Genomic DNA, 19,267 nt, shown 5'->3' with positions numbered 1-19,267 from the left:
GTTCCCAGCGATCCATTCCATTACGCTAATGACACTGAGTTATGGCATATTGACTTTTCTGCTCTTTGGCAGTTCCCCCCTGCGTCTTTGGCAGTTACCCCCGCAGCGCCCCCCCCCCTGCTCCCACCAGGAGCCTGCTCTGTAGCCCCCCCCCCCCCCCCCCCCCCTGCTCCCTGGGTTTTTTACATGTGATAAATCAAGACAATTTATCACATGTAAAAAAATGGCACATCAAGTGCCAATCTAATCAAGCTCCCCCGGGGAGCAGCCGGGGAAGCTCAGGGGGAAGTCGGGGGCGACTTGTCCTAAGGACAAGTCGCCCTAGTGTATGGGGCCTTAAGAGATTGCAAGCGATTGATCCTCCTGCACATAGGATAAATCTCGTCAATCAGGTCCAGCTTGTTGGACAAGTGTAAAGGGGCCTAACATTGGTCAGGATCCAGGATCTCCACATCAAGTGTGGCCTGTGTTTATACCATAGGAAGGTATATCCCTATGATCTACTGCAGGGATGGGGAAACTTTCAGCCCTCCAGCTGTTGTTGAACTACACATCCCAGCATGCCTTGCAACAGTTTTAGAATGGTCAAATAGCAAAACTGTAGCAGGGCATGCTTGGATGTGCAGTTCAACAGCTGGAGGGCCGAAGGTTCCCCATCCCTGATCTACTGTAATAAGACGTACCCAGTTACAACATATGAGTGTAAGGTCTGCTGCGCAGGTACCTTAGGTACAGATATGAACGACGCCTGTCCGCATACCTCTCAACTGTCGCTGCACGAGAAGCGGGGGTGTGGCCTAGCGGTATAGAGGCATGACCTATACTTGCGCTGCTCACACAAGGCTATGTCCCTGTTTTCACCACTAGGGGCATGGCCAGCGGCTCATGCAGTATATAGACGTGCCATTATAAGTAATTGGCAATTATTAAAAGGGCCATATACTGCAAAAACCTGTTTAATAGCATATTCATAGGGCTAACCTGCATTTATCTCCGTATATTTTATTACATTTTCGGATTTGCCAATAACACCCGCAGGGTATTTTATCCAGGAATATACGTTTTCCTGATCACACGTATTGAAGTTCTCCTTCCCACCGTTCTGAGATGTGTTGCTCTCTGTAGAGCTTGAATTCTTCTGCAATGGAAACGTTATGTACTTAGGTGATTTCAATCCCTTTCTCAGGTTAAGCTTCAGAAGTCCCTCCATATAACCTTTTGAATAGAAGATTCTAGATCAAATATTATCGAAATATTACATTTATGTAGTATTTGTTTCAGTATGTGACGTAGCCTTATCTAAATGTCTCACACTTTAAAAATGATTTACAATCCTGTTTTCTATACAGGAACATCTGAATATTGACCTAAACAATGATTTTAGTTTAACTTTTTGCACTTTGCAAAGGTAGTACAAATGAAGAGGGAACTACCTAAAATACCTGTTGTATCCCTCACACATTTGGAAATGACTTTCTCCAGAACCACACCCCTTGTACAGTATGTGACAAACGAGATCCTGGCTCGTGTGTCCTTTTTTTCTCCCTGGGGCACAAAGTGCAAGTTTACTTATCTTGTAGTAGAACTCATTGTTTCACTCCACATGTATAAAGTCATCCCTCGGAATAGCCTACACAAAGACCAGCTCACAGTATGTATCAGGAACATTTGTATTTATTTTATTTTTTTTACAAATCTTTTTTTCTTGTACTTTCTTTCCACGATTTTTTCTTTTTTAACTTGTAGACCTGTTTTTTTTACATCCTTTTTTCCAAACTGCATTGTTTTATGCTTTTGGTATACTTAATCTAATCTCTCACAACTTGTTGTACAGGATTTGCTCTGTAAAGCTTTAAGTTGTCCCCCTCTCTGTGAGGTTCTCCAGATAAATCAGCATACGCTACAAGTGATTCAGAAATGAGAAATCATTGCTTGCATGGACATGTTTGGAATTTTATCAGGTTGATTTTAATGACTAGGTTTTTAATCCTTGTTTAGAATCTTGATTTGTAACTGCTTCTAGGCATCTTGTGTGCAAACGTGAAATGCACAGGATAACAAAATGTGGGTGTGTGTGCTCCTACAGTACGGCTGATTACTGACTGATGTTGGGAATTCGCCAGTTATTCCACATTGCCAAGCAGCTGCGTCTGACATGATAGCCAAGTCATTTTTCAAGCAATCAGAGCAGGGTGTCGGGTGTTCTGGCGAATGTTATGGATCTGGAGTGGACAGTCCTGTTTTGATATTGTTTTTTGGTATAGATTTATGGAGTTTTTCACCAGGGACACCTGCAATGTGGGATGAGATTTGTGCTAACAACATGCCCATTTTTTTTTTTGGTACTTATGTAGTATCTGGGCTGCCGATTTCTAAATCGGGTCGGATCGGGAGATCGCATCGCATGCGACCATGCGATTCGATGCGATGCGATGCGATGCGATGACCCGATTTTTTCCATAGGAATCAATGTTAAAATGGACTGAGTCCATTTTAACATGGAATTCAATGGGAAAAATGGGTCCTTTTCATACCCCTACTATCCAAGTGGGCATGGAGTTGGATATAAACCTGTGGCGAGCGTAGCGAGCCACCGAGCCCGAAGCGTGGCGAGCGAAGCGAGCCCCGCGAGGGGACGAATACCGTCCCCTCGCGGGGCTCGCTTCGCTCGCCACGCTTCGGGCTCGCTACGCTCGCCACAGGTTTATATCCAACTCCATGCCCACTTGGATAGTAGGGGTATGAAAAGGACCCATTTTTCCATAGGAATCATTTTAACATTGATTCCTATGGAAAAATCGGGTCATCGCATCCGATATCGGATGCGATATCGGATGCGATGCGATGCGATATCGCATCGCATCTGATTGTATGCCTTAACTTAAGGCATACAATCAAAAAATCGGCAGCCCAGATACTACATAAGTACCTTTTTTTTTTTTTTAAAGTAGCAATCCTTTACGTGGCAAAGTCAACCTGGTTTTTCCATGTAAAAATGATGGCCCATACACATTAAAAGATTTTCTTTCCAATCTGGCTGGTTGGAATGAATATCTGGGAATTTTTGGGAACAGATGACAATAGACTATTTGCTCCTAAACATGGAAAACAATTTATGACTGCATCTGTCCATTTTTCAGCATTTGGAAGAACGGTTGATTGGAATGAAAATTAGGAAATTTCTGGCAACAAATTACAATCAACCGTTCTTCCAGATGCTGAAAAATGGACAGATGCAGTCATCTGCATAAATTGACCAATTTGTGTTTGTTTTCCATGTTTAGGAGCAAATAAATGGTCTATTTGTCATTTGTTCCCAAAAATTTCCAGATTTTCATTCCAACCAGCCAGATTGGAAAGTTAATCTTCTAGTGTGTATGGGTCTTAACTTTTTTTTTTTTTCAAAGACTGAAATTAAAATCTCCTCACCAAGAAAGGGGCGTAGACATTAAGTCCATATCCTTTATAATCAACAAAATATTTAAGTCTAATGTTAAAACAAAGTAATGCTACATACTAGTAAATTGTCTTCTGTACTTGTTTCCTAGCACGGCGCCCACGATATTAAGTTGTATGACATCGCATGCCATGTGCCCGCATGCCATGCGATTTTAAATTGTATAAGCCCCTATACGATTTTTAATTGTGTAAGCACCCTAATGGGTGCTTACAATGTTAAATGCACCCCCACTATCAACGCCAACCCAAAGTGTGGCAAGTGCAGCGAGGGACGGCGGTACGCGTCCTCCGAACTTTTCATACCCCCACTATCCACGTCGGCGTTGAGTTGATTTTTTATAGTGTGGCGAGCGCAGCGAGCCCCATGAGGGGACGCGGATTACTTCACAAATATTCCGCTGCCCCTCGCGGGGCTCGATGGCTCGCTACGCTCGCCACACTATGAATATGGGAGATATCTAATGGATAACTCTAGGATTTTTTTTTTTTAGGGCAGGGCACTTTTTTCAATTGGGAGGGCATATTTTTGTATTAGAAATTTTACATTAGAAACAAAATATAAAAACATATAAATTGCACACTGCACTAGGATTGTGCCCATTAAACACTGTCATACTCTGCCCATGACATATAAACCTAGAATGTGACGGCAGATAAGAGCCACTTGGCCCATCTAGTCTGCCCCTTTTTTAAACATGTTACCTCAAACCATATTTGATCCTTATTTTTTTGTAAGGATATCAATATGCCTATCCCAAGCATGTTTACATTGTACTACTGTATTTGCGTCTACCACCTCTGTTGGGAGGCTATTCCACTTCTCTACTACTCTTTCTGTGAAGTAATTCTTCCTCACATTTCCCCCGAATCTTCCTCCCTCTAGTTTCAGTGCATGTCCTCGTGTCCTGTTGCTTCTCTTCCTGTGAACAATGTCTCCCACCTGGACCTTGTTAAAACCCTTGATATATATGAAAGTTTCTATCATGTCCCCCCTTTCCCTTCTCTGCTCTAAAGTATACATATTAAGATCTTTTAGTCTTTCATGGTACGTTTTGGGATGTAGGCCATGCACCATTTTAGTTGCTCTTCTTTGTACAGTCTCTAATGTATTTATATCCTTCTGGAGATCCAGACCGGAACACAATACTCTATATGAGGTCGTACCAATGACCTATACAGTGGCATTATTACTACTTTCTTTCTACTGCTGATACCTCTCCCTATGCAACCAAGCATCTGACTTGCCTTCTTCATTGCTTTGTTACATTGCCTACCTGCTTTTAAGTCCCCTGAAATAGTGACACCTAGATCTTTCTCTTCCTCAGTAGTTTCCATATTCTGTCATAATGACAATTACACATTATGGCACACACTGTAATGCCTATTACACATTATACCACACACCATAATGACCATTTTACATGATGGCACACAAGTTCATAGTAGCATGTCGGCGCGGTCGGGGCAGCTTAAAGGTGCACAGTTTTTGTTATGATGGGTTGAGTCTATGTTTTATGGCGCTGAATTGTAAAGGTCTGCAGCACTGGTCACTATAGTTACTCCCCTGGTAACTGGATTAACGGTTTAGAATAATAGTGATAAGTGACTTTGTGCGCTGACACCCTCCCAGCATACACCGTGACTAATGGGTAGACAATCACCTTATCCAAATTACACCCACTATAAGTGAATTTAGGTATAAAAATTTTACTCTCCTTCTCTCACGTTTCTTCACCTCATCAGAGGCTCTCCATTAATATAGGTAAGATGGAGACCTGTAAAACAATGAGAATTCGAGAGATAGTGTGATATTGCAAAGATAACAAATTTATTCAAAAACATTGAAATAAGAGAAAAATATTTCACCAAATACAGTAAAAAATCAGATAAAAAATCAGATTAGATTCCGGGTCAGGGGGGTCAGATCTCATTATCCATTAAAAACATCTAAATTACTGTAAATTTATTTACAGCAATTTAGATGTTTTTAATGGATAATGAGATCTGACCCCCCTGACCCGGAACTAAAAGGAGGGAGGGGTATATATAACAGCATAGGGCTCACTTCCAGCATTACTACCTGAGGAAGGAACAAGGAAGTTCCGACACGCGTAGCAGAAAGCTGGTATTTTAGGTGTGAGGAATCCAGTATTGCGGACTGCAGAGACGCCTGAAGGCCTGGTTTATCCGGAGGACCAGCGTCCCTTATAAGAGGAAAAGATCTCTCTACAGGCTCTTATATCTCCAAAATCTGGTAAACCTCCACCCTAAATTGAGACCCACCAACGTGGTCTTTTTATCTGATTTTTTTACTGTATTTGGTGAAATATTTTTCCCTTATTTCAATGTTTTGAATAAATTTGTTATCTTTGCAATATCACACTATCTCTCGAATTCTCATTGTTTTACATGTCTCCATCTTACCTATATTAATGGAGAGCCTCTGATGAGGAAGAAACGTGAGAGAAGGAGAGTAAACTTTTTATACCTAAATTCACTTATAGTGGGTGTAATTTGGATAAGGTGATTGTCTACCCATTAGTCACGGTGTATGCTGGGAGGGTGTCAGCGCACAAAGTCACTTATCACTATTATTCTAAAGGTGCACAGTGCCACACACACAAAAAGGGCAGGGTGCATTTTAATGCTTTAAAAAAGGGCATGGTGCGGCACCCTGCAAAAGGAGCTTAGAGGGAAAGAGGGAACACTATCCCACATATGTTGGTCATACTGGTTGATGACCACGACTTCTCTAAAAAAATAAATAAAAAAAAATTCATTAAGTTGTATGACATTGCATCGCATGCCATATGCCCGGATGGGATGCAATTTTAAATTGTGTAAGCCCCTATACCATTTTTAATTGTATACGCACCCTAATGGGTGCTTACAATGTTAAATGCACTACAGAGAAGGGTATTGGATCCGCACAGACTTATTTAATCAAATTGAAAATCTCAAGAAATACATCAGGTGAACCAATATGATGGACTACCTCTCAACAATTGTTGTAGTCTTAGATTGGTGGTGCGCCCAACACATTCAGTATTGTGACTGAATAAGAAGGGATTTGTTTGCAAACAAATCCCTTCTTATTCAATGTTAAATGCACACCCACACCACCCCCCAGTATCAACGCCAACCCGATGCGTGGTGAGTACAGCGAGTCAGTGAGGGGCGGTGGTACGCGTCTTCCGACCTTTTCATACCCCCACTATCCACGTCGGCGTGGAGCTGATTTTATATAGTGTGGTGAGCGCAGCAAGCCATCGAGCCCGAAGCGTGGCGATCTGACGCGGTTTACTTAACATATATTCTGCGGCGCTTCGGGCTCGGTGGCTCACTGCGCTCGCCACACGATCTAAAATCAGCTCCACGCTGTCGTGGATAGTGGGGGTATGAAAAGGTCTAAGGACGCGTACCGCCGCAGCTTGCCACACTTCGGGTTGGCGTTGATAGTGGGGATGCTTTTACCATTGTAAGCACCCGTTACTGTGCTTATACAATTTTAAATCGTATACCATTGTACATGGCATACTATGCGATGGTATACAAAAAAATTGTATAACATCGGCTGCCATCGCGTAACATCGTATGCCTTATGGTATGCGATTCGATGGGCGCCGTGCTAGGAAACAAGTACCGAATTCCTTACTGGTCCTTGATAAGGAAACTATGAACATGTAGGAAGACGATTCACATTAAAAAAGTTAAAGAAAACTTGTAGAAGAAAATCTAAGGCAACAGGTCATCCAAATGATTTAGCTGATGCATAGTATGAGGAATGTTTTAAGGTCTTGGAGCCTGATTCACGTCCTGATGCTGTAGCAGTGCAGGACCCATACGGTGCATGTACAGTATGATGCTCCGGCTTCAGCGCCTAGAAGCGGATGAGGGTGGGGAGATGCTGCATGAGGAGATCTGCTGGTTCAGGCTCATGGCTGCACGTTTCTCTCGTATTCTCTTTGGCTGCAATACCTTCTGATAGGCTGAGGCGCTGGCAGCTATTGTAGGGCAGTCCAGTCCGGGTGCTTGCAGAACAGGGACCAGTTGTTCAGGTGCCCCAGGCAAAAGCGACCTGGGCTAAGAGAAATACCCTGATATTTCAAACCTGAGATCCCATCCATGCAGACCCAGTCCAAGTGTTGAAACACTTCCAGCAATCAGGCACACGTCACACTTTCTTAAAGCTAGTTAGGGCGAGATCTCGGGGCTCCTGACACCAGCAAGTGGCCAGGCGATAAAGGGTGGTGGGCAATTGGGTTAGTAACAGGGACCCTGAGATTGTGTGCCGTATATGCTGTTTGCGGACCGCCGGTGCCCGGAAGCTTTGTGGAAAAGACCTGTTTTATGTGCTGTTGCAGGTAAAAGCAGTCAACACTTTACTTCAACTGTGTCCATGTCCTGTCTGCTGGAAGGTTATCTCTCCCTCTCCCTCCAATATTAAGTAGCATCAGACTTGTGTTGTGATATAGGTAAAGTATTAAATGTGTGTATTTGGTGCATCTATAGTAGTGTTGGAGAATGTTCTGTACAGTGTGAGGCATTCTGTTTGATGCTCCACGTTGGCCTGCTGTCTGTGTCTGTGTTTGTTTTGAGAGTTTGCCAAATTTTAGCCTTTCGATGGGCTTACCTTGATGTGGTGTTGGATTTATTTGCTGTGCCAACTAGAGGAAAGGACAAAGCTTACACGTGCATGTGTGTGTAATTGTGTTTTTCAATACATTATAGGCTAGATTAAGTCAGGAGGTAGGGGTCAAAGCTTGTGTACAGGCCCCAACTAGTACACATGTGTTTTGTTTAGGGCATACAGTTGCCTTCTGCCACATGGTTGCTAGCAAGCATATGGTGGACATGTACTGTATGAATGACCCCACATGCCCGTTATATTACATGTATACAATGTATAGGGCAGTACGGATGGTGTAATGGTTACATTACTGCCTCACAGCGCTGAGGTCATGGGTTCTATCCCCACCATGTGTTATATATACGGGGCAGTACGGACGGTGTAATGGTTACATTACTGCCTCACAGCGCTGAGGTCATGGGTTCTATTCCCACCATGTGTTATATATACTGGGGCAGTACGGATGGTGTAATGGTTATAGCATTACTGCCTCACAGCACTGAGGTCATGGGTTCTATTCCCACCATGTGTTATATATACACGGGGCAGTACGGATGGTGTAATGGTTACATTACTGCCTCACAGCGCTGAGGTCATGGGTTCTATCCCCACCATGTGTTGTATATACAGGGCAGTACGGACGGTGTAATGGTTAGTATTACTGCCTCACAGCGCTGAGGTCATGGGTTCTATCCCCACCATGTGTTATATATATATACTGGGGCAGTACGGATGGTGTAATGGTTATAGCATTACTGCCTCACAGCACTGAAGTCATGGGTTCTATTCCCACCATGTGTTTTATACATGGGCCAGTACAGATGGTGTAATGGTTATAGCATTACTGCCTCACAGCACTGAGGTCATGGGTTCTATCCCCACCATGTGTTATATATACGGGGCAGTACGGATGGTGTAATGGTTAGCATTACTGCCTCACAGCACTGAGGTCATGGGTTCTATTCCCATCATGTGTTATATATACGGGGCAGTATGGACGGTGGTGTAATGGTTAGCATTACTGCCTCACAGCGCTGAGGTCATGGGTTCCATTCCCACCATGGCTCTAACTGTGTGGAGTTTGTATATTCTCCCCGTGCTTGCGTGGGTTTACTCCGGGTACTCCGGTTTCCACCCACAATCCTAAATATACTGGTAGGCTAATTGTCTGCTAACAAAATTAACCCTAGAATGTCTGTGTGTACATGTGGTAGGGAATATAGATTGTAAGCTCCACTGGGGCAGGGACTGCTGTGAATGCTCAACTATTCTCTGTACAGCGCTGCGGAATATGTGTGCGCTATATAAGAATCTGTTAATAAATAAAGAATAAAACAAATGCACGCTCCTGTGAATAATACCTACATCACCTGAATGTGCTGTCATGGCTGCCTATATCTTCAGAGACCTGCGCGTTCAGCTGGTTTGGGTAATGCCACTGAACTCCCTGAATATCGTATGTCATTTGTGCTGGGAAACACTGAACCCTTTGAGTGCCAACATCTGTTAACAATGTGCAGAATCTATAAATGTAAGCGTTGCGCACATTTGTCCTATAGAAGTGAAACCTTACAGGTCGTTATGATGAATAAATATGTTTGCCAATTCTCACACCTATTTTGACGTTCACTTGGCACTTAAAGGGTTAAGTTATTGCCCATAGACCATATTGTCGTGTGTACCCGCCGTAAGTGTGGGCAGTTATGTGATTCCACTCACCCATGAACAGGACTAACACAATTCCTGTGTGCTGTGGCACCCTGGGAGTTTTCAGTCCACTCGCCGGCTTGTATTTCCTTGGTGGTCCATGAACCAATTCAAATTATTTATGGTCCATTTAATAGTTGAATCCAGAGAGGGCAGCGCCCATCCTGCCCCTCACCACATAACTGAATCTGAAGATCACCTATAAACACAATTTGGTTAGTTTATAATTCGAGAGAAAGAAGAAACTTTTGGCCTAGGGGTGCCATGAAAATTCTTAAATGCTAGGGCAGGGGTAGCCAACTCCAGTCCTCGAGAGCTACCAACAGTGCACGTTTTCCAGATCTCCTCACAGAATCACTGGTGAAGTATCAGCTCCACCTTTGGATATTTGAAAATGTGTCAGCTAGTAATGAGTGCACCTGTGCAGCAACTAGGTGGCCTGGAAAATGTGAACTGTTGGTGGCTCTCGAGGACCGTAGTTGGCTACCACTGCAGTAGAACATAGCTGCCCACCCTCCCGCATCTGGCAGGAGGCTTCCACTACAGTCCTAAATCTCCTGTTGCCCTCTCTTGTACTTCTAATCTCCCGGGCTCTCCAGATTCTGCCAGGAGTGCCATTAAGTTGTTTCATTGCAAGGACAGCAGAAGTCCCTGCAGATGCCTCTCAGACGCATCACTGAATTACACATGCATGCAGGAGGGTGCGGATCATTAGGTTGATAGGCAAAAGGTCGACACAGCAAAAAAGGTTAACATGGTAGAGATGAAAAATGTCGACATAGTAAAAGGTTTACACGAGTTTAATTTTTTTTTGTCTGTCGGCAGATGTCTACATGCATCTGTATCAGTGTATCATGTCCCCTTGCATGGCGAGCGCGCTGCAGTTGGCACACTATTATATTCTCCCTCTATGCCCATGGGGATGGTAGAGTAAGAACAAGAAGACTCATGTCGACCTTTTTCCATGTCAATCATTTACATGTAGACCGTTTGACCATGCCGACCTAATTGCGTGTGTAAATCTATTAACTGTGGAACTAATGACGCATCCCCATGCAGGAGGTGTCCACAGATGCCGCCTCCTACTGCATTACTGCTGCATCAAAGGAAGCGACAGCGAGACCACATCCGTCCACATCTACAGAACCCCAGGAGTGCGACAGGCATTGCCTTTATCTGGGTTTCATTGTAGGGTTGCGAAAGGGCTTCTTAATACGTCTCCTTCCCCGAGGAGATCCAGAATCTCAGAGCACTCTAGAGCAGTGGCTCTCAAACAAGGTCCTCAGAACCCTACAGAGTTCACCCAGCAGGTGCACTCATTACTCACTGACACATTTTAAAAGATCCACAAGTGGAACTAATTATTTCACTTAAGGTGCCCATACACGTTACAATTATTGTATACAATATCGCATCTTGGCTTTGCGATGAGATCTAGTACAAAAAGTATGTGCTGCATGTATGTTTGTACTAGATCTCATCCCAAAACCAAGATGCGAGGAGATGCAATATTGTATACAATAATTGTAACGTGTATGGGCACCTTTAATTCTTTGAGGAGACCCACAAATTGTGCACTGTGTGGGGTACTGAGGACTGACTTTGCTATCCCTGCTCCAGAGCACAGGATCTCAAACGAGAGCTACCAACAATTAACGTTTTCCAGGTCTCCTCACAGAATCAATAGTGAAGTAATTAGCTCCACCTGTGGATCATTTATAATGTGTCAGTCAGTAATGAGTGCACCTGTGCCCCAGCTAGGTGATCTAGAAAATGTGACCTGTTTGGTAGCTCTTGAGGACTGGAGTTGGCTTCCACTGCGCTAGGGCTATGTGATTCAAAAAAAGTTTGGGAACCACTGGTTTATTGGCGTTAGCTAATCTGTTGCTGCATTGGACAAGCCATTATCAAGTCTTGTAAATCTCTGCATAATAAAAGTTGTTGACTGAGTGTTTACGAGACTCTGTCCATGTAATACTCTGACAGGACCTACTGTTTTATACCCTTGTTTATTGACTGATACTTTTTACGATGATCTTCCTGTACATACATATTGCAATCAGTTATTTTGATTGCTCAGGTTCCACATTATGTACTTAAACACTGGCAGTGCATTGATCCAAAGTTCTTGAATGTGGCTGTTGTGCTTGAACTCTGCTCCAGATTAGATGGTCATTCGTGTTTATTTGTTTAAACGTCTGAGAGATTTTACCTTGGGAAGTATCGCATGAATGTTCTTTATTGTCTGGACATGGAGAATAATTTACTATCCAAAGTACCTGACCAAAGTCTGTGTCCAGGGAAGTTTTTGTCTCCTTTCCACCTTTAATGGGAGTTTGTGGAGAGGGAGCAGTGACCCAATATAATGTAATATAATGCAAAAGTTTTAGGCATGTGTGGAAAAAATGCTGCAAAGTAAAGGTGCGTACACACCTACAGATTTAGCTGTCCAATTTATCTGGTGGGAACAAAAACCTGGAAATAGGAGAAAATGACAATCCGTAATTGACAATGATCAGTAAGACATTGTTTAAATCAATCTGATATAACAAATGTATCCAAGCATATGTTTTTTTTCCTATTTTCCTGCATTTGGGAGTACATTTTTTATTGTAATTTGCTCCTTTTACATTTACAGGATTTTGTTCCCACCAGATAGATGAGACAGATAAATCTGTAGGTGTGTACGCACCTTATGAATGCGTTAAACAGTGTTAATAGTTTGTTTATCATTAAAACATAAAGTGGGTCCCACTGGTTTCTAAGTTCTGAGCTGATGGCACTGCTGGATAACTTCCAATTTTGAGGTAAAGCGCACATGATGTGTATCTGATGCACAAAGTTTCCTTGGCCAACCACTTGGTCCTTAATGTTGCCAGTTTAAATTGTGTTTCTATTAAGCGCTTGAGCAGCACAACTTAAAAACCCAGTCTGCCTTGAAATCTGTGCCTGGGAGAGACCTTACTGATGCAGTATAATTACCTTTTTCGATGTTGATGTGCTTAAACGTGCTATGGCGTTTGACCTATGTCTACCACAACCTCACCTTTTTTGTAGCAGAGTTTGTCACTTCCACACCCAGGTTTAAGCCTTCTACACAGCTGTTTCTGTTTTAGTTAATATCTGCGTTTCAGCCTACATGAAAATGACCATTATCGCCTGTTTGGTACACCGAACTATAATCCTACAAAATCCCCGACTTTGTGCAAGTATACCTTGAACAAATTATGTGGTTTTGAAGGCAAGGGGTGGTCACACCAAATATTTATTTGATTAGATTTCTCCTCTGTTCATTCACTTTGCATTTTTTGTTAATTGTTAAAAATGAACTATTAAGACTTAGCAATCTTGCTTTGCACTATTTTACACACCTGCCTAGAACTTTTGTATGGTACTGGGTGTGCAGGCCCAGACTTACTGTACACTCACTACTGTGATAAATGTAATGACATTTTCCAGACCCATTGGGTAATCCTTCATGACGCAATTTAGTGGGGGTTTGGTTTGCAGGTGAACTTGAGGTAGCAGAAATAATTTCATCTCAATTGCTGCGTTTCAAGCTGCCATATGCCCCTCCCTCCAATGGGTTATGCAATCCAGAAGTAATATATCGCACATTATTTTATTGAAAGGGTTGGTCATTTTTATAGATCTTATGCAGAGAAAGAAAATAAAATAAGTGCTAATCCGTGCCACTGCTAATAAAATGTTACACATTTTAAATGGCACTTATATTAATGAAATCAAACCCTGGATACTACGATTACCAAACCTGATTTATGGAAGCAACAATCCAAGAAGCCGATCTAAAGCCAGAAAGACTGTATTGTCCTATCTTGGTTTTAACTCTGCGGTATAGCAGTCTTCAGTAAATCCAAACATCAGCCATCTTATAATGATATGACAAATAGGGGAAGTACTTTTATATTAAAATAGTAGCAAATTTGAAATGGAGAATCTTCCCTACAGTAAAGCATACCCTCTAACTGTAACGATTTAGCCGGTCGCAGGTTATGCTGCGGGATGAGAACCAGGAGTCTGTGTAGCCACAGAAGCTTGCACACCTCCCAACATGACCCTCTCCAGGAGGACACATCGCTCTGTTTCTGGACTTCTCTTAATGTACGATTGCTATCACCTGTGTGGAAACACCTTTCTTACCCATTTACCTGTTTAAAACAGGTGACAGCAATCATACATTATGAGGGAAGTCCAGAAACAGAGCATTGAGTCCTCCTGGAGAGGGTCATGTTGGGAGGTATGAGCATGTGGCAGGCAGCTTGGGAGGCCACACTGTGCTGGGGCTGGAACAGGAGAACTGGAGGTCCCAAGCACCAGACGGAGGAGGAGGCAATGAGCAGCTGTTAGGTACAGGGACTGGCGGGGATGGTCTTGTGCTCAGCGGGGGACAGGGGGACTCTCAGGCATGTACTCATATGCCCATCAGTCCCGACTCCTCCATCCCCCATAGATGCCCCCCCCCCCCCCCGGAAATTCTGAAAGGTGCCGTAGCCTTGCCCCACTTACCTGTGGCCACGGCCCTTTCTGGATTTGTACCGATTTCTGCCCTTGAAATGTTGGCGGGTATGGTAAAGCTCTACAATGTGGCGCTTAACTGGCACCTTCCAAACATACTGCGATTACCTGGGGTGCTGTTATTCTCATGTAGTCTCCTGTGATGCTACTGCAACGAGGGTCCTTCTACCTCTGTGTTGTGGTCAGTGTTTTTCTGAATCCCTTCTATTATGACTAGGAGAACTGTAACTTCAAACCGTTCATTGACAAGTGTGTATCATTAATGAAAATCCCCAAAAAGTATTTTGGTCGTGCTTGCAGTTAAATCGCACATGGTAACGTACATTGCGGGGCTCGCTGCGCTCGCCACACTATATAAAATCAACTCCATGCGTTGTTGGATACTAGGGGTATGAAAAAATGGGGTGCATTTAACATGGGAGCCCAGATAATACATAAGTACCAAAAATCCTACTAAGATCAATAGTGACCCAGTATGTGTAACTTTTATTCTGTGGGGCAAATATATATATTGGACTGAAGTAGGATTATCTTTCTTTCTACATAAACCCAGTGAGATTTGTCTCTGAGCCATTGTTTCAGAATCTAGCCCATAACAATTGCTTATATTAATAGTTGCAAAGTCTTGCAAGGATCTAGGTTACAATACGTAGCCCAAACATTCTTTTACACCTCTATATAAATATTCCAAAGCGGTTCGAAATATCCTTAACATAGATTTTGTATTGTACTTGCTATGCTTATGTACAGTTAATGTTAGGTTTTGGAAACTTTTTTTTTTAAAATGGGTAATAGATAATAAAGTCCTTTTTTTTTTTTTTTTATAAGGGTATTGCTATGCCTAATAGACACCCAGAATATGATGGGCTTATAAGAACCAGTTGTCCCATCTAGTCTACCTTAAATGTGCATGTACTCATCAGGGTAACAGTGAGGGGCAGATTTATTAAGCTCAGTGAAGTGATAAAGTGTCTGATTTTTATCACCGGTCAATCACCTCCTAACTGGGAAGTTACAGGCTTGGTTTGAAAAATGACAGGTAGAAGCTGGTTGGCTGGTGATAAAAAAACAGACACGTTATCACTTCACCGAGCTTAATAAATCTACCCCGGAGTCACACAATGGTGGACCTGCTTACTCCAGAATTGTGAGCTCTTTGGACACACACACACACACACACACACACACACACACACACACACACACACACACACACACACACACACACACACACACACACACACACACACACACACACACACACACACACACACAGTCTGTGCAATTCGAGGTCTGAGCAGGAGAGAGAGCTGCTTGGATGTGGATGGGAGGGCAGAAAGGATCTGATAGTGGGGAAGGGTACGCAGCATGGATTGAGGGGAGACCATGTGACGCAGTTGGATAGATTACAGGGGCCAATTCAAGCCTGTTCATTTGCGTCTGAATTTGGTCCCGTTTTCGATGGTGGGGTCTACGTATGCAAACCCCCTGTGCGAATGCAGGGGGCTGGAGTAGGGGAACACGCAGTGCTTTTTGGGTGTTGACTGACCTTTCGGACCGAAGGCTGTAGAAATACTTTGATTTGACCACATGCGAGGGGGGTGTAAGCGTACACATCCGATTCCCGTGGTGGGGGTGTCCGTGGGCGGTGTGTACCTGTGAAAATATGCAGTCTAGTGAACTGGTCTGAATCTGGTGTACGGTTGGGGGGCGGGGGGATCAGGGGTTGTGTCAGCAATGTGGATGGGGGGCAGAACAGCATGAATGGGGTGGAAGAAAGCAACACGTGAAGGAAACGGCAGCATGGATGCTAGAAGATGGGTATAATGAATGTGAGGGGAGGAAGATCCTCTCGGTTATACAGTATAGTACAGAGTTTTACCTAATAAGAAAAATACACATTTAATTGTTCTAATAAGTTGTATATGACTACCTAACGGTACTGCACATTACTGACCAATACTCCCATGTCCAGCTGTATGTACTGCTGCATCTCTGTATAATGTCCACAGTGAATGCTCGGGTTGATGTATTTGTGTGTAAATGTGTCTCTGATATTAGCTATACCCAGGCATTTACCTATCCGCACATAACTTGGTGCAGATGGGACCATGCACAGCAGTGGGGATTGGGGAAGACGGCAGCATTGAGGTGTAGAGGAGAATAGCAAACACTCTGCAGATCCAGCACTCTCACAGCGTAAATCCATTACCCACAGGATGTGTGACATACCATATCTGTAGTGTGCAAGGAAGACGTCCGTTCTATAGCTTGCGAGCAGGGCCCTCCTACCTCCATGTCTGTTTGTTTCTACTGAGTTTGTTTACTCACGGTTTCCAATTGTAAAGTGCAAAGGAATCTGCTGCGCTATACAAATAGTAGTTAAGCTGTCAGCCTTCATGATCTTTATTTCCTTTCTTTTTTAGTTGTAAATGGTAGAAACTTAGTAGTTTGTGAAATTTCAGATCATGTCTAAGAAGCCTTAATGGGACACATGAAACAAAGTTTTTTTTGTTTTCTATGTATTATTATTATTTCAAATCTAATCTATTTATTGAGAACCAATAAATAGGGGGGGGGGGGGAGAAAATGTTAGGAATCACCATCAGGCTCTTGGAGCTGGCCCTGGTTCTCCTGGTCCTTAAAATACGATGGAGAAGATGATAGATAAAAAAAAAAAAAAAAAACTGTAGCAGCGCACGGACTAGTATAAATAAGGTGAATTACGGATTGGATGTCCCAGCAAGCCTGTCCCACATGCTGGTACTTGGAAAAAGACCAGGTACAACATGTGTGTAATTGACCCGCTGATAAAAACACGACACCGGCTTTCCAAAGTCACCCAGGGGCTTCCTCAGCATGTGCTACATCTTCACCCAGGGGCTTCCTCAGCATGTGCTACATCTTCACCCATGGGCTTCCTCAGCATGTGCTACATCTTCACCCAGTGGTCAGAGGCTTTTCAGCTCTTTTGCATGGCGGTGCTTTCCCACTGGCACACACCTACGGGATTGGAACCAATACATCGTGGTGCTAAAAGGCACCTCCTGTTCCTCACCACATAACTGGACCTACGGATTATTTAATTTTTTTTTTTTCTGAAATTCTCACTAATAAACTTTTTGGCCTAGGGGCGTCGTGATAAATATTATGATAGATTAGGGTGCCGTGATTCAAAAAGTTTGGGAACCACTGCTGTAACCAGTATACTGTGTTGTGTCTTCTGCAGATGTCACAGCTCCGTTTTGTGAAAGGAGGCCTCAGCTTTCTGGGTGTGAAACGTATCGCTGTTCTCAATGTGGCTTTCCAGAGTACACAACGTGTGGAGTACAAGCCCATCAAGAAGGTGCTGGTTGCTAACCGAGGTAATAACAAGGTTTGGATAAGAATGTTGCTACAGCTGGATTAAAACCTGACACTTTATGTAACTAATATAGATGTAAATATTGCAATTTAATATTTTTGAATTCATAAATCTTTTAGTTCTTCCAAATGGACGGAGTTTTGTAACCTAATCAGATTATTATCACTAACAGGACATGAATGTTAGATTTTACCAGTGATTTACTTCATTCGGACAATATAGCGTTAGAAGTGATAAGCAACAGTCCATTAGTCCTACATGGGTGTAAGAGCACATACTGTATTGCTGAAGTACTTTATATTCTATGTATATTGTCACCCCATGACTGGCTTCACTCTAGCGTCTGTTTCTTCTCTGTACAGGTGAGATTGCCACACGAGTATTCCGAGCATGCACTGAACTGGGAATAAGAACCGTTGCAGTCTACTCCGAGCAGGACACTGGTCAGGTTCACCGGCAGAAGGCAGATGAGGCCTATCTCATAGGAAAGGGATTGCCTCCTGTCCAGGCTTACTTAAACATAGCTGATATAATAAAAGTTGCTAAGGTAAGCTTATTTACCAGATAAAGTAACCCGTTATGTTGTAGTAGTAGACGGATGGGTGGGGGAACAAGCCACATAATTACATCGGGAGTGCCAACATCTGAGATGTGCAAAATATCCACTAAAATGCTTACTGTACCTTTTATTATATAAATGTAAACAATGTTGTGTAAAGAAATATTATATTGCCTATCATTATGGCGAATAAAAAGGTTTGTTTGCCAATTTTCACTCCTATTTTGACAAATTTACTTGGCTCTCAGAGTTAATACAGGGAGTTTGGAAAGTCCCCCAGCAGTAACAAGGTGGCTCAGCAGGGGTGCTCATGGAACGTCCCCCAGCAGTAACAAGGTGGCTCAGCAGGGGTGCTCATGGAGCGTCCCCCAGCAGTAACAAGGTGGCTCAGCAGGGGTGCTCATGGAGCGTCCCCCAGCAGTAACAAGGTGGCTCAGCAGGGGTGCTCATGGAAATTCCCCCAGCAGTAACAAGGTGGCTCAGCAGGGGTGCTCATGGAAAGTCCCCCAACAGTAACAAGGTGGCTCAGCAGGGGTGCTCATGGAAAGTCCCCCAGCAGTAACAAGGTGGCTCAGCAGGGGTGCTCATGGAACGTCCCCTAGCAGTAACAAGGTGGCTCAGCAGGGGTGCTCATGGAACGTCCCCCAGCAGTAACAAGGTGGCTCAGCAGGGGTGCTCATGGAACGTCCCCCAGCAGTAACAAGGTGGCTCAGCAGGGGTGCTCATGGAACGTCCCCCAGCAGTAACAAGGTGGCTCAGCAGGGGTGCTCATGGAAATTCCCCCAGCAGTAACAAGGTGGCTCAGCAGGGGTGCTCATGGAAATTCCCCCAGCAGTAACAAGGTGGCTCAGCAGGGGTGCTCATGGAAAGTCCCCCAGCAGTAACAAGGTGGCTCAGCAGGGGTGCTCATGGAAAGTCCCCCAGCAGTAACAAGGTGGCTCAGCAGGGGTGCTCATGGAAATTCCCCCAGCAGTAACAAGGTGGCTCAGCAGGGGTGCTCATGGAAAGTCCC

General features: G+C 43.6%; 1 protein-coding gene across 1 annotated transcript in view; it reads left to right on the top strand.

Moving 5' to 3' along the window:
* Positions 1-19,267, top strand: part of PC (pyruvate carboxylase) — a 401,728-nt gene that overhangs the window by 74,183 nt on the left and 308,278 nt on the right. The window contains exons 3-4 of the mRNA XM_083164787.1: positions 17,562-17,697; positions 18,059-18,243. Coding sequence (XP_083020913.1) covers positions 17,562-17,697; positions 18,059-18,243 — 321 coding nt within the window. The remainder of the gene's footprint in view (positions 1-17,561; positions 17,698-18,058; positions 18,244-19,267) is intronic.

The sequence above is a fragment of the Crinia signifera genome, chromosome 11 (assembly GCF_055691185.1).
Source record: "Crinia signifera chromosome 11, ASM5569118v1, whole genome shotgun sequence".
Lineage (NCBI taxonomy): Eukaryota > Metazoa > Chordata > Amphibia > Anura > Myobatrachidae > Crinia > Crinia signifera.
Note: the sequence above shows the minus strand (reverse complement) of the source record. Positions and strands in the feature narration are given on the sequence as shown.